This window comes from Mauremys mutica, chromosome 2, assembly GCF_020497125.1.
Source record: "Mauremys mutica isolate MM-2020 ecotype Southern chromosome 2, ASM2049712v1, whole genome shotgun sequence".
NCBI classification, from domain to species: domain Eukaryota; kingdom Metazoa; phylum Chordata; order Testudines; family Geoemydidae; genus Mauremys; species Mauremys mutica.
This window is the reverse complement of record NC_059073.1, coordinates 254,657,547-254,671,695: the sequence shown is the minus strand read 5'-3', so window position 1 is coordinate 254,671,695 and position 14,149 is coordinate 254,657,547. Positions and strand designations below refer to the sequence as shown.

At 37.5% G+C, this 14,149-nt stretch overlaps 1 protein-coding gene across 2 annotated transcripts in view; it reads left to right on the top strand.

The window, feature by feature from the left end:
• The window catches only part of ITGA8 (integrin subunit alpha 8), a 175,718-nt gene that overhangs the window by 118,508 nt on the left and 43,061 nt on the right, over positions 1-14,149 (top strand). The window contains exons 23-25 of one of the 2 annotated variants that reach the window (XM_045004722.1): positions 2,096-2,176; positions 7,518-7,623; positions 9,505-9,663. In XM_045004722.1, coding sequence (XP_044860657.1) covers positions 2,096-2,176; positions 7,518-7,623; positions 9,505-9,663 — 346 coding nt within the window. The remainder of the gene's footprint in view (positions 1-2,095; positions 2,177-7,517; positions 7,624-9,504; positions 9,664-14,149) is intronic. The other variant, XM_045004723.1, reaches the window with a different exon arrangement.

Genomic DNA, 14,149 nt, shown 5'->3' with positions numbered 1-14,149 from the left:
AATTTGCTCCAAAATAATATGCAAAAAATAAATATTTCAACATGCCAAACGTGTAATGGTAGTTCACTGAGAGCAACAAGGGAAGCTTTGCTTTTGGGAAGAGGCCAGGGAACTAGTATTGTCTGTCAAATGTAGTTCCTTTTTTAATATGAATTTTGTTAGGCACAAATAATTTCCTTAGATATCTGAACAGAGAGGTGTGCAGTGTATATCAGTACATAGACTTCTTTATTTAAAATACTCGCATAATGAGAAAATATCATGAACCTCAAAGAAAACATATAAGTGCCCCAAATATTTGACCATAAGATGATTCTGCATAGTCTGAGCATATGAACTCTATGGAAATTACTGCCTTTGTAGGAATTGGAGTGCATTTTATCCTAACAAATTAATGTTATAATCGCCTTTGTATTGACAAAGAAATTAAAATGTAACCTTAACTGCAGTCCCCAAGCTGCTTTCCATGGCTGCAAGGAAGTGACAGTGCAGGACTAAATCAAAACCTAACTGGATATTTTAAAAAGGGAATGCACCAGTTTACAAACAAATTAAAGTTGCCTCTAATTTAGCAATTCGGACCCAGAAGCCCTGGATCAAAACAGAATTACCCTAATACTTCTCAGTAGTTAGTCAATGAGAATTCTGGCCTGTTCAAAATGTTTCCATTTAACTGATGCTACCCAGATGCGATAACAGTAAACTATGACAGCAATAGAGGCTCAAACTCTGTTGGAAAGGGGCCCTCTAGGCTTGCTTGGAAATGCTCAAAACCTCACTAACATTAGTCTCATGATGAAAATGAGTTTGAAATCTCTAAATATTTATATTGCATATGTATATGGTCTTGATCCCTCAAATCCTTCCTCACATGGATAGTCTCCTAATCTTATGATCAGTCATATTGAAGTGAAAAGGACTACATGCACTAGGGAGGGTTTGTCAGATGATAAGGCCTATATATTTGTTTATAGAAAAGTGAGAGAATCAGGCCTTATATCTGGGGATTCATTTTTATTGCTGGGAGAGATCTAGAATAGAAAAACTGAGGAAAAATGTAGTTCATTTCAATGATAGTTTTCCCTGAGGGAAAAGATTCGTTTAATCTTATTGTTCTTCACACTCACAAGTTTGGAGAGCCTTAAAAGCCAAACAGTAACAGAGGACAGCTTGTTAGTTAGCCTTGCCATGTTTTCATGCACAAAATTGTTCTTGATTTTACTGGGATTCCCCTGCACAGACAGATGCAAAATCAGACCTGATAGTTTACATGGTCTTATAACCACGCTAAACAAATTCTCTAAGTAATTATTCTTTTGTGTCATAACCAGATCACAAGATTTTCTAAAAGAAGCCTGATTTCATTGCATTATTAAAACATGTGATGAGATCAATTATTATAGTAGAATCCCTATTTTATTAACTAATTGGGGACTGAGAAGTTCATATGATCGAAAATTTCATAAAATTGAATATCTCATAATTACAATAGATGTGGTTCATAAGATAATTTATTAATCATACAGTGTACATAACACATGGTAATAAAAGAATAAAGCATGCCTGATTTTTCTTTGAAATAATTCCATCTTTTCTTTACCACCAAATCTCTCAGTATGTTCAAACCAGTACATCTGCTTGAATGTTGGCTAAAGGATTGAAGTCACGTTCAGCTGCAGAAAGATGACCTGAGTGGCAGAAAAATGATTCACATAAGTGGTTGTTCATAAGACAGTTCATAAAATTGAGGTTCTACTGTATATAGTAGGAAATGAAATAAGAATGGCATAACACTCAACAGAAACAAATTAATTTTTGTTCTTTGAAATACACCCTATATATGTATATATAATAAAACATACAATACATTAATATATTTATATCCATGTGTATGCATGCTTGCATGTAATATGATTATTAATTTTTGTAGGTTCTAAAGTCAGTGATATAACGTTTCCAATACTACCTTTTCTAATCAGTTGATGGTGGACACTGGCACTAAACTGAATTCAAAAGTATCAAAGTTAGTATTAAATTATTGTTTTTCTAATTTTATACTTGAAACCTAACCAACCTGTGTGCAAATCTATTCTAGTTCTAATAAGGTTAATCCCACCAGCAATTTGGTTAACCTTCAAATCAACATCAGTGCTGTGGCTCAAGTGCAGATCATAGGGTAAGCACTTCAGTATTTCAATTTATACTTTCAACCAATGCACATTTTTAAACGAATCTTTATATGACTGTATATTATTTATAGCCCTATCTTGCAAGGTCTTTCAAGTGCAGAACTCTCACTGATTTCAGTAGATTACCACACACAGAAGCTTTGCAGGATGGGAGCTTTAGGTCCTGTCATTTGAAGTATATTCAATTGTGTACGCACATAAAAACTGCAGGTTCAATTATGGAGTCTGGAATTATCATAATAAATGACAACAAGAAATTTGGAAGGGGTATTAAACCTTTTGTTACAGGACATAAACTATCAGGATGAAACCTAAATGAGGGGGCGGGGGAGATTATCAAACATCTGCCTACTGAAGGGTTCTTACATTTTCCTCTGAACCAGATGTGGGATAGTAGGCTAGATGGGGCCTTTGGTGTGATCCAGACCGGTGATTACTACATTTTTATATCCTCACATATATTTGGAAACTGAAAAAGGCAAGAAGCAAAAGGCACTTGTGATAAATATTCAAAACACATAGTTAATCTAGAGAGCTTTCCACTTTGGTCCTGAACAGTGTTAATGATTTTGCATGGACAATGTTAATTATTGCTTGGACAGTTGTATATTGTTGCTGATATCTAAATTAGACCCAATACATAAAATGCAAGTACTCTATTACTGTTTGTGTCTAGCACACAAAAGCATCCCAGGCACCTCACAGATCATAGAGAAGACATGGTCCCTGGTCCAAAGAACAAACAATTTAAGATCTATCTAAGAGTTTTCTGTAGCCCTTTACCATAGTATCTCTGTGACCAATATATACTGGGATTAAAATTATATAAATCATATTATCAATATGTATTATTGATACCACATATATTAATATGCATTAAGCACACAATATCAATGTGACACATATTATGTCTAGTACTTATATTGCCTGAATTGGCCTTTGTCTTGTATAATTCTGAGAGAGAGAAAAGGCAAGTGAGATAATATCTTTAATTGAACCAGCTTGTGTTGCTGGAAGGCACTGCAAACAGCTATGGTTTTATAATCCTGTTCACTTACGCTAAGTACCCCATAAGACTTTGCCAATCTGAAGTAATCTTTGGCATTCGAAAATAAGAAACTTGTCTAAGGCAAAATATGTTAACGTTTTACCCTGGAACAAGATGGGGAGGTACCTTCACACACATGCTAGTATCCAAAACAAAGATAAGGAAAAGTACAGAACAACAATTTATGGAACAAAGATGAACCGATGGGTTGGATTTTAGTAACATGTAAAAAGTCTTATAACTTGTAAAATCATCCCATAAATATTCCTAGCTGAAATGTGTTTCTTTGGGAGCAAACGTTCTGTGTAAGGTGAATTTAACAACACTGCATGAGACTGCTTCACAGAAACTGGTATCGTATTGAACTTTTCTTCCTGTACTACTATTGAATTGTAGCAATAAACCTGACTGACATTGGTTATTTGGTCTCCTGAATGTATTTCATACCTAACCAAAGTGTGGTTAAGCAATTGACTATGCAATTTATCAACAATCTAAGTGCTTCCCAGCTAACAGCATAAAGAAGCCTAAAAGAAAGGGGTAATTGAAAGGAACATGAGGGGCAAACCAAAGAACATGTGGTCTTCTGTTAAAGGTTACTTTTTTGTAAAGCAGTGGTAAAGTGAGTTTGCATCATTTTCTGTGGTAGTCAGAGGTAGTAGAGAGGAAGGAAGTTGGAGAGAAAGAGGTGATATTTTTGGCAAGGTGGTGTTATGGGAGAGGGTTTATAGAGACTGAAACAAAAGATGATTGGGAAGACTACATAGAGGGAGGAGAAAGTGGAGATTGTGGATGCAGTAAGGAAAAGAAAGCAAGGTGCACTGTGTGTGTGTGTGTGTGTGTGTGTGTGTGTGTGTGTGTGTGTGTGAGAGAGAGAGAGAGAGAGAGAGAGAGAGAGGTGGGGGTTGTCAAGAGTAGGTGATGATGTCAAGGAACAGTAAGAGGTTAGAGAGAATGAGTGAACCAATTAGAGTGAATGTTCAGTAATCATAGCCCTAAAATCCCGGGGCTGCAGATTCTGGAGACATTCTTCCCACCCCTGCTGCAGTGGGTGATGGTGAGTGCCTGTGCTCACAGAGGAATCGGTGCCTCCAGGAATATGCTGGACTTGGTGGAGAAGGGCCATGTGGGTGAAACATGGCCTTTGGGGCCGGATGCCCTGGAATTGCTGGTGTTGGTTCAGTGGCAACCAAGGAAGCAAGTGGGACTGAGCATGTGCTGAAAGGTTTATCTGAACCAGGGACAAAATAAAGTTATAAACTGGCAACAGAGCTGGTTGAAAACATTGCTGTTTTGAGGGCAGGGATCTTCCCTATTAAAGTGCCCCCTGTTTTTCAGTGATGACTCTAACATGTTGGATGGTTGCATAGTGCCTCCACAGATTACTCTTCTGTGGGCTCTTACTTGTCTCTCTACTGTAATGCTTTTTCGACACTACAGTATGCATGTCTTTTGATGAAAATCTATGTAAACAGATAAACAGCTGGGCCTGGGCATTTGGAAAACCAATTCCAAATATTGGAGAACTTACCCAGAAATAGGCCTTAGGGACAGGTGACCTGGGTTGCTGCCCAGGGTGCTGAAAACAAGAGAATTGTTTCATTAAATGACTTGTAGTCAGCACACTCTCCACTTTATGTGCTTGTTAATCCCTTTGCTTTGGGTATTTACCATAAAATGGTGGATTGTGAAGAAACATCACAAGGTCTTTGCCTGAGAGATTTTGCTAATTAAGGAACTGAACATCAGAGAAGCTAACCACCACAACTCTCAGGGAATTGGGGGAGTGGAGAGAGAAATAATTGAATATTTTGCTAAGGAAGTTTGACAACATTCATCATATTATTTGCTGAATATATGTGTAATTATTCTGCCACATCTGAGGTAGGGAAGATATCTTCATCAAAAAATTTATTAAAACAAATGAAGAATTATTGAACCATCCTTTGTCATGCTTCCCGTTAGAGTTTGGTAATGCTGTTTGTCATTTTTTTCTTTAAGATATCTATGTTTCAGTGACTATTTGTGTGATTTCCACTTGTTCATAGCCAAGCCTCTGGCAGACAACATCATAGGAAGGAAGTCAGTTAGTATAGGAAGACTTGCAGCAGGCAGAAGTTTCTTAACAAGGATTAGATTACTGCACACCCTGGGTTCTGCAGTCGTTGCAAAGATTACCCACTGAGCTATGAATGTTATTTCACCGGTGATAGATACGATATCCTTTAACTGGTTTTGGAATAGCATGTGTAAAGGAACAGAACAAAAAGGAATTTAATTATACAAAATGTAAGAGGTGTTTGTAGCATTTCATGGCATTTGGAATACTTGGTGGTGAAGTGATAGGCATTTCATACAATGGTACTTCTGTTGTAGCATGTCATTAGTAACTTGTGGCAAATCACAACCTAGGTGGCATATCACCAAAAATAAAAGCCAGCACATTACATGCCTTTCCTTTCACTTGAAAGCATATCATATTCTCATCAATCAGTTATTTATGGTCCTATGAGACCTTGCCTATTCATAGTGCTTTGAATAAATGCAATGGTTAAATAACCCTGTGAAATTCCATTAGTTTACAAAACAAGAAACAACCAAACTTACTTTGAACCACAGCTCTGAATAGCAACCAGTGTATATCTTAACAGTTGGAGATATATATATATATATATATATATATATATATGTTTTGGAGGAGGAGGAGTACCACCCCAACTAACAAAAAATGCTTTATAAACTCCTGGCAGAAACTCATTATGCAAAATTGTACTTCCCCCCATCCCAGACAAGTACTCAGATTATCATTTTTTAAGAAAGAAAAATGCATTTTGAAAGCATAAGGAAAATTAAAATATTACTATATCTGGTTTGATTTGAAATGTACCCTTCCTTTACTGTTTTTTTATGCAGACAATAAGTGTATGTATAGCACAACTTCCTGGTATAGCTTAAGGCCCTGCTGCTGTCCCAGTTTGCCTTTGCTAATAGTCCCCCTTTCCGTTTTAAAGCCCTTTATCAGCCCCTAGTGGGAGCTCCTCATCCAGGTCTCCATGCAGGTCTCCTTCCCAGGCCTTCTGGAAGCTCTGGAGAGTTCTCACCTGCCCTCTTCCCAGCAGGCTCCCTCCCCAAACCTTTTTAGCTGGCTTCTGCTCCCTGAAGCCTGGCTCTCTGCCTGGGAACTAAAGAGAGACTCTGAATTCTCCCTTGTTGAACTCGGGTTTCCTTCACATTCCCTAGAAGGCGTGATCCAGTTCCATACTCCCTGACATGTGGGCCTTGGTGTCATTCATTTCACCTGAGGAGGTGGGCTAAGCCTGCCACAAGTGAGGCTGAACCTAACCCCCTTCAGGGCCAGCTGACCCGGTGACGGTATGGTACACTACTATGTGTGTTCTATAGCTTGAATAAAAAGTAAAATATGTGATATCTTTGTCATAAGAAAGTGTTACAGAAATAAAGTGAGAGCAGTATAAATTTGCTTTTTCTCTTAACCCTTGTTTACTGATTGTATGATGCTCTAACATTTTGGATAATTGAATGTTACTGTCTTTGAACCAAAAAAAGGAAGACAATCCAGTGTTTAGGACACTAGCCAGGGATGAGGAGCACTGGGTACAATTCCTTGCTGCACAACAAACTTTCTGTGACCCTAGGCAAGTTGCACATCTTAAAATGGGAATAATAGAACTTCCTTACCTCACAAGGGTGTTGCAAGGATAAATACATGAAAGATTGTGAGGCACTCAGATACTACAAGAAGGGAGGCCAAATAAGTACCTAAAATAGATAAAATTGGCTTTAAAAAGGAAGTAGAATGTAAAGTTCCAGACTCTGGATACTCTGGATGAGGATGAGAAGAAAAACCTGAAGTTTTTGTGTAGAGCACTAGTCTGGGTTTATAGTATTGTGTGATGCGTTCAAATACCAGAGTGAGGAATATGCTATAAATACCTAGACAGATAGCACTCTTCCCTCCAAGTCAACAGAGAATAGGTCCTCTAATGGTAGGGGGCAACATGTTGCTGGAGGATGCCATCCTTCAAATGAGATGTAAGTCTGAGATACTGACCAGTAGTGGTCATTAAAGAGTCTACTGCACTTTTTGGAAGCATTGTCCCATTCACCTAGCATAATACTAGTAACCATTCGGACTATCTAAAATTTATTTGTAGTTTCATCTGGATAAAGTAGTCTTACCTTGTTAAAGATAGTATATCTGATGATAACATAACAGATGAATCTGCAAGAGACATATTAAGCCTTTTTATATATTACAGTGTGTCTCGTCCTCCACAAATTGTTTTGCCACTTCACAACTGGGAGCCTAAAGATGAGCCCACCAAAGAAGAGGAAGTTGGCCCTTTAGTAGAACACATATATGAGGTATAATTTGAAATCATTTAGCTTCTAATAGGTCTGTTTCTGCTCCACTGAGATCATTTGGAGTTTGGTCATTGTCATCATCTGGAGCTGATACAAGTCTTAATGCAAATATTGTTACTCTAGGCGTTGGTCCAAATTCAGTCCTGGAGTAACCAGGCTCAACTCCTGTGGTTTAGTGAGAGAGGCACCAGCTTATGCCAGGACAGGATTTACTCCTTGGTCATTAAGGAATCCTAAACACTTTTGGTGTTTACTAAATACTAACCAAGAAGCTGTGGACCAGATCCGAAGCACATTAAAGTGAACACTGAGTTTTTCCATTGACTTCAATGGGTTTTTGAGGTGGTCCTATGAGAACTATGAAAATGATAAAATATGTTGCCTTTAAAATGTAAGTAACTCTTCTTAAAAATCACAGCAACTTAAATGCAACAACATGTTCTCTGCTCTCTGAGTGAAAGATGTGTAGCTTCCAAAACAACAACAAAAAACTTCACAAGTATACACAAGGAGGCTTTGTCTATTAATATTTTGAAGCGTACATCTTTCCATCATGTGTTTTTTCTTCTGGAGATACACTGATTAAAAAGAAAGGGGGGGGGTTCATGTTCAAAACAAGTACTTTGAATGAACTAGACTGAATACAGACCATGTTTTGAATTTGATAAATGACCTTCTGCAAGGAGGTGAAACAAAGTGCTTCACATATGGTTACAATTCACAAGCCAGTAGTCAGGAAAGGATAGGCAACTTGAAACAGAGAAGGAACCACTAAACTTAAACAAAATTATATAATTAAAATTTGCAAGCCGACTACTGAAGTTAAATTAATCAGAGATATCAACCTGTGAACAAAATAAAGAGTTATGTTCTAATTTTACAGCTTAACATGTTTCTACAACTTATAATAAGGATCTTCATGTTACCCCACTTGGGCTGTGATGCAGCAGTGCACTTAAACATGTATGTAACTTTCAGCATATGTGTAGTCCTATTGAATAAGGAATCCCCTATGGTTTAGTCACAAACAAAAACTTCACTGAAAAAGAAGTAAGGTTGAAAATATGTCACTGGGTTCCAGTTAAAGCCCAGAAACCAACAGTGCACTTTCTTCACAAAAAAAGTCTAAAATGTCTCAGAATGAACAGCAAAGCATCCAGCCTATTCCACTCTTATACCCATACCCAATTTACGCCACCTACCCAAACTTAAAATTGCCCTCACACATTTACGAAAGTATATGCTCATGTGAAAATAATAATTTAGAAGGTTCTGGGCGCATCATTTCTTTTCTGATTTTTTTAACCAAACTTCCCAGAAAATCTCTTCTCTGGGATGTGCTGTGACCCCTGAAATTTCAGGAAGATTTTGTGGAAAGCTGGCTTGAAGGGGTTTGAAAACTGGATTTTTAAAAATGAGGAAGTAGCTTGAGCCTTCACTATGAAACAGCTGTTGCTGCTCCCTCAAAGGGGGTTAAGTTCTGACACTGATGCAACAGCTATAAATTGCCCATAACTTTGTTGTTGTAAATGGGGATAGAATCTAGCACTTTATTTTTTCATCCCCACTTTGTAGGCAATTGCATCAGAGGTAAAAATATAAGTGAGAAAGCCACTAAGCACTTGAATATTGACCGGGACGTAGGAAACCTGTGTGTTGTTTCCACATCTGCCAGGGCCCCACTGGCTGACCTGAGCAAGTCACTTCACCTCTCTGTGCTTCAGATTCCCCGCCTATAAAATGAGAATAATGATGTTTACCTCTTTTGTAAGGCTCGTTGAGATCTGTGGCTGAAAAGTGTTGTAAGGTCTAAATGGATGTTGTTGTTGTTCCTGGCCTTGGAAAGTTGTACATTGATGAGTTTTGTTATTTATTTGACAGCTGTATAATATTGGACCAAGTGCCATCAATGAAACATTACTCCATGTTGGATGGCCTGCATCCAGTCGAGAGGAGTCTCTTCTTTACATTCTTCATATTCAGACACATGGACCATTGCAATGTCAAACAAGCTCTGCTATCAATATATTCCAAATAAAGGTAGGATACTTGCTACTGTTTTTTAGCCTCGTCTACATTTTGTTTGCTTTTTTTTTTTGACTGCCACACCACATTGAGCAGAAGGTTTCATTCAGCTGTTCACAATGGCATCCAGCTGAATGAAATGCCATCTTGGAAAATGTCGCTATTTAGAATGTATGGAACCTGACAAGCTTTGTACTGTGACGTGAGTTAAAGCTCTATCCTATTTTTTATCAAGGGACTCTGGTTTTAGTTGCAAGGTTGGAGCCTCAGTAATTAGACACAAGATGATTTTACGAAGGGGAACTTTGCTCTCTCTGTTTTTAAGGGGCAATTTTATTACAGCTGTAAATAGACAATGCAGGATTTTGGAGCTCTCATGAGACCCTGTAAATTCTTATGCCATTAGTTTGCAAATGCCAGCTCCCAAGAGCTCAATATTTGGGATATACTTGCAGATGCTCACATATATCAAGGCACCTCAGTTTGACCTATGTCTACACACAACTGGTTAATACAATATGAAACTGGTTTCTTTATCTAATGCACATTGCACTTTCTGACAAAACTCTGGGTGAATCTCATAACATGCAAGTAGTCTGACTTTTGTGGTTCAAGTTCATAGTTTCACAAGTTTATGAAAATGTTAACTATGGAAAAATATGAGCTCCCTACCACATTTTAGTTTTTGGACTTGAAGACTCTATCATCATGCAATTTTTCTTTGGTTTGAGAAGACTTTGGTATTTTTGCTGCATCCTAATCTAATGCTACAAAGTGTACGCATGATTAACTCAGCATAATTACATCAAATTAAATGATCAGCTGGAAAATGTCTGGGTAACTAGTCAAGATTACTAGTTGCACACTTTCCTTCTCTAAATTAATTCGGATTATTATTGATTGCAGACATAGAAATAAGACTACTTTGTAGAGACTAGAGTCTGACTCTGATTATACTTATATTGGCTTTAGACAAGTGTGACTTCATTGATTAAGTATTGCTATAATTTATATTACAATAGCAACTCAAATTGGCTAGTCATACAGAAATGTACAGGAGCAAGATCTAGTGACTGCCCCCAAAAGGCTTACAATCTAAAAAGAGAAAAAGCAGATAAAGGGTAAATCTGAAAGTCAGAAAACATTCAGGCAAAATTCTCAGAGAATGGTGCCTGGCACACACATTTTTACTGCCAGCTTCTTAAAAAATATACATAAACTATCCTACCTGCAATTTACACCTAGCCTTTTTGTTCTGCTAAATAACAAATGAGTAGAATTTCATTCCATCTGTACATGAAACATGCTACCAGAGAGTTTTCTTGTAATGCTGGTAAACTTACCTGGGTATCCAGGTACATTCTCAGCTATGGGGTGCATTCATAGTTCAAGACATTTTTGTCAGATTGATAAGATTATATCATGGACACTTTTAGTTTTCTGCAGTTGTTGAACAGCAAAGTTCATATTTGTTTGTGATCAAAAACTACACTATAATTTTGGGAATATGGTGCCCCGGATGCTGGTCAGCAGTTGGCTGAGAATTCTTGTCTATATTCTTCCTGGTGTTGACCGTGAAAAGACAAGTGTGTGCCTCAGTCACATTATCTGAAAAATAGGGATAATACCCACTTAGGAGTGCTGAGGATTGATAAATTTCTCTTTATGCTTAATAAAGTGTTCTGATATCCTCCAATGGAAGGTGCTATAGCAGGGCTAAGTTTTAACATCACATAAATAAGCTCACTGGTATTGTACAAGATAATCAAACATTTCTTCTCTAGAAATGAAAATTCTCCCATCTTTTATTCTTCCCCTTCTACTTCCAAATGCTAGAATCATTTGGCAGAACAAAGACCTCAAAGTTGCACATCACTAATGCATAAAGTTTGAAAAAAACAATTGAGTTCCTGAAATAAAAATCTACCGAATAATTATTCGTTATTGTACTATACTTGTTATAACATTTATTTCCTTAGTAAGGTTGCTCAACATCTTCAAGTAATTTGAAGAAGCTTTCTGTCCATTTCTTAGACTTAAACAATTTCATACACAAACTAAATATTATGTACATGCTTTTCTTAAACAAGATTTCTAATACATATATCGGGTATGACTTTACTGCAGTTTGCAATTATTGGGACAGTATAAATAAATAACTTGCTATACATCTTGTAATACTTGCCAATTTCATTCAGAATTATTGGTGTATTATAAATACAGGGAGCAACTCTGAGAGAAAACCTGAAGTCCTCACTGAAAGGTGCCTTTAAGGTGCAAGGCACCAACATCCTAGAGCTGCCTGATGGACAGGCAAAGAGTGACAATTGCGGCAGCTCTGGCCACACACTTTTAAAGGGCTCTAGAATGCTTTCCCTCTATGGCTGGTGGAGACAGAGGGACTCTATTACTCCACCTCCTTCCCAGCCTCCTTTGGCGTGGCTAACACTGCTAGTCCCATGAAGTTTTTGTGCTCAGGTGAGCAAAAGAACTGGAAGTTTAGATTGTAAGCATTTTGGGGCAGGCATCATCCTTTCTATTCAATCTTTGTACAGCACCTAGCACAATGGGGTCTTAGGGCTGGGATTCCTAGACACTAATGAAATACTAATACTAACTAGCCCCAGTACTGGAGCACAAATGGCCCCTGGGGAAGGCTTCTTGCACACACGGACACATCTTGCACTCATACCCAGCAGTCAACCATAATAATCCGGCATCAAGTTTTTACCAAGTCTTCACTCACACTTCCATGGAAGCCAACTCAAATTTCCCTGAGTTAAAAACCTTAGAATTTGGTCCATTCACTTTTAAATACACTATTTTCTTATCAGGCCCTAGTGATTTTTTTTTCACTACTATTAACTACACCACAGTTGCTTGTCATTTTTTAATAAATTGCCTGCTCTGTTGTTTATATTTCAACTCTAATGGTTTGTTTTTAGCTGCCATGTATGGAGATTTTTTTTACATTGTATATTTGTGTACTTTAAATTGTATAGTATGTGAATTCCCAGATTACCTAAAATGATAAACTCTATCTCCATGTAGTCACATTAGGAGTCTCTTTTTATAGCTGCTTTTAAGTGCTCGTGGTTTTTAATATTTCAACAAATATCCATTGTTTCTGACTGTGCTATAAAATGTAATTGCTGAGTGCAATGCTGAATGGAATGTAACACACTAATGGTAGGTACTAGGTATGAATGCCTGATGAAAGGATTCATACAATATATTGTTATTTTATAACTTTGTGGAAGCTTTTGCTTTGTCAGCAGTATGATGCACTTAGACTCATAGACTTTAAGGTCAGAAGGGACCATTGTGATCATCTAGTCTGACCTCCTGCACAATGCAGGCCACAGAATCCCACCCATCCACTTTTATAACAAACCCCTAGCCTATGTCTGAGTTATCGAAGTCCCCAAATTGCGGTTTGAAGACCTCAAGCTGCAGAGAATCCTCCAGAAAGTGACCCGTGCCCCATGCTGCAGAGGAAGGCGAAAAACCACTTATCAGTATAACCTTTCACTTGTCTCTTGTTAGTCATTTTTACAATGAAATGCTTCTCAAATTATTTCAATGACCCAGTCAGGAAAAAAAGGACCAACTGGTTTTCTATTCTGTATTATTGTTAATTAATGTCATGCATCCAAACTATTTTCCTTTCTATAGATCTGATTCTTGGTTCATAGCAGCTATGCAGATTTTGGAGTTTGGGATAAACCTATGTATGTAAAGGCCTAGAAGCAACCTTTCCACAAAAGCACTGATCTGTCATTGTCTAGATGTGTGTATTTTAAGATCCACATTTGTTATGGCAGATCCCCCAAAAGGAGCTGGGTTTGGTTAAAAGTCAGAAGATTTAGCAGAACGCTCCAGTTCTACATATTTTGCCATGAGAAACAAGATAGCTAATTTATTAAACATTACTGATTCCAGACACTTCTTGTGTGTAGCCAGTAGAGAGTAAATTGTGGGAGAAACAGAGGTCCACATGCAAAACCTATTACAGATCTATATTAGCAGGGATTTCAGAGTCTAATCTATGCCCTACACAAGGGCAGCTATGTTACTAGCAGGCCACTGGGGGTTGAAATCAAGGACTACTTTTTCACTGGTACATTTCAGCTTCAGTCTGGCTAGTGCTGCTGTGTATTGCAGAAGCAGCTTAAACAGGCTAATCTTGAAAGTGCTAAGTAAAATTGTACTAACAACAATTTTTTAGGCTTGCTAAGAATTCCAAAAAATCAAAAGATTTGTTCAACCCAAACATTTCAGTTTTGGTTTGAACTAAATATTTTGGTTCAATTTAGAGCATTTTAAACTGTTTTTATTTGAAGAAAGTTATTTTGAACAGAAAAATCGAAACAGTTTGTTTTCATTTCAACATTTGCAAGTGTTTCTTTTTCTGAATATTTTCTTGTTGTCTCTTTGTCAACATGGACTATTCAGTGAAACCAACATGAATTTGCAGAATGTTTTGGTGTTGCTGAATCTG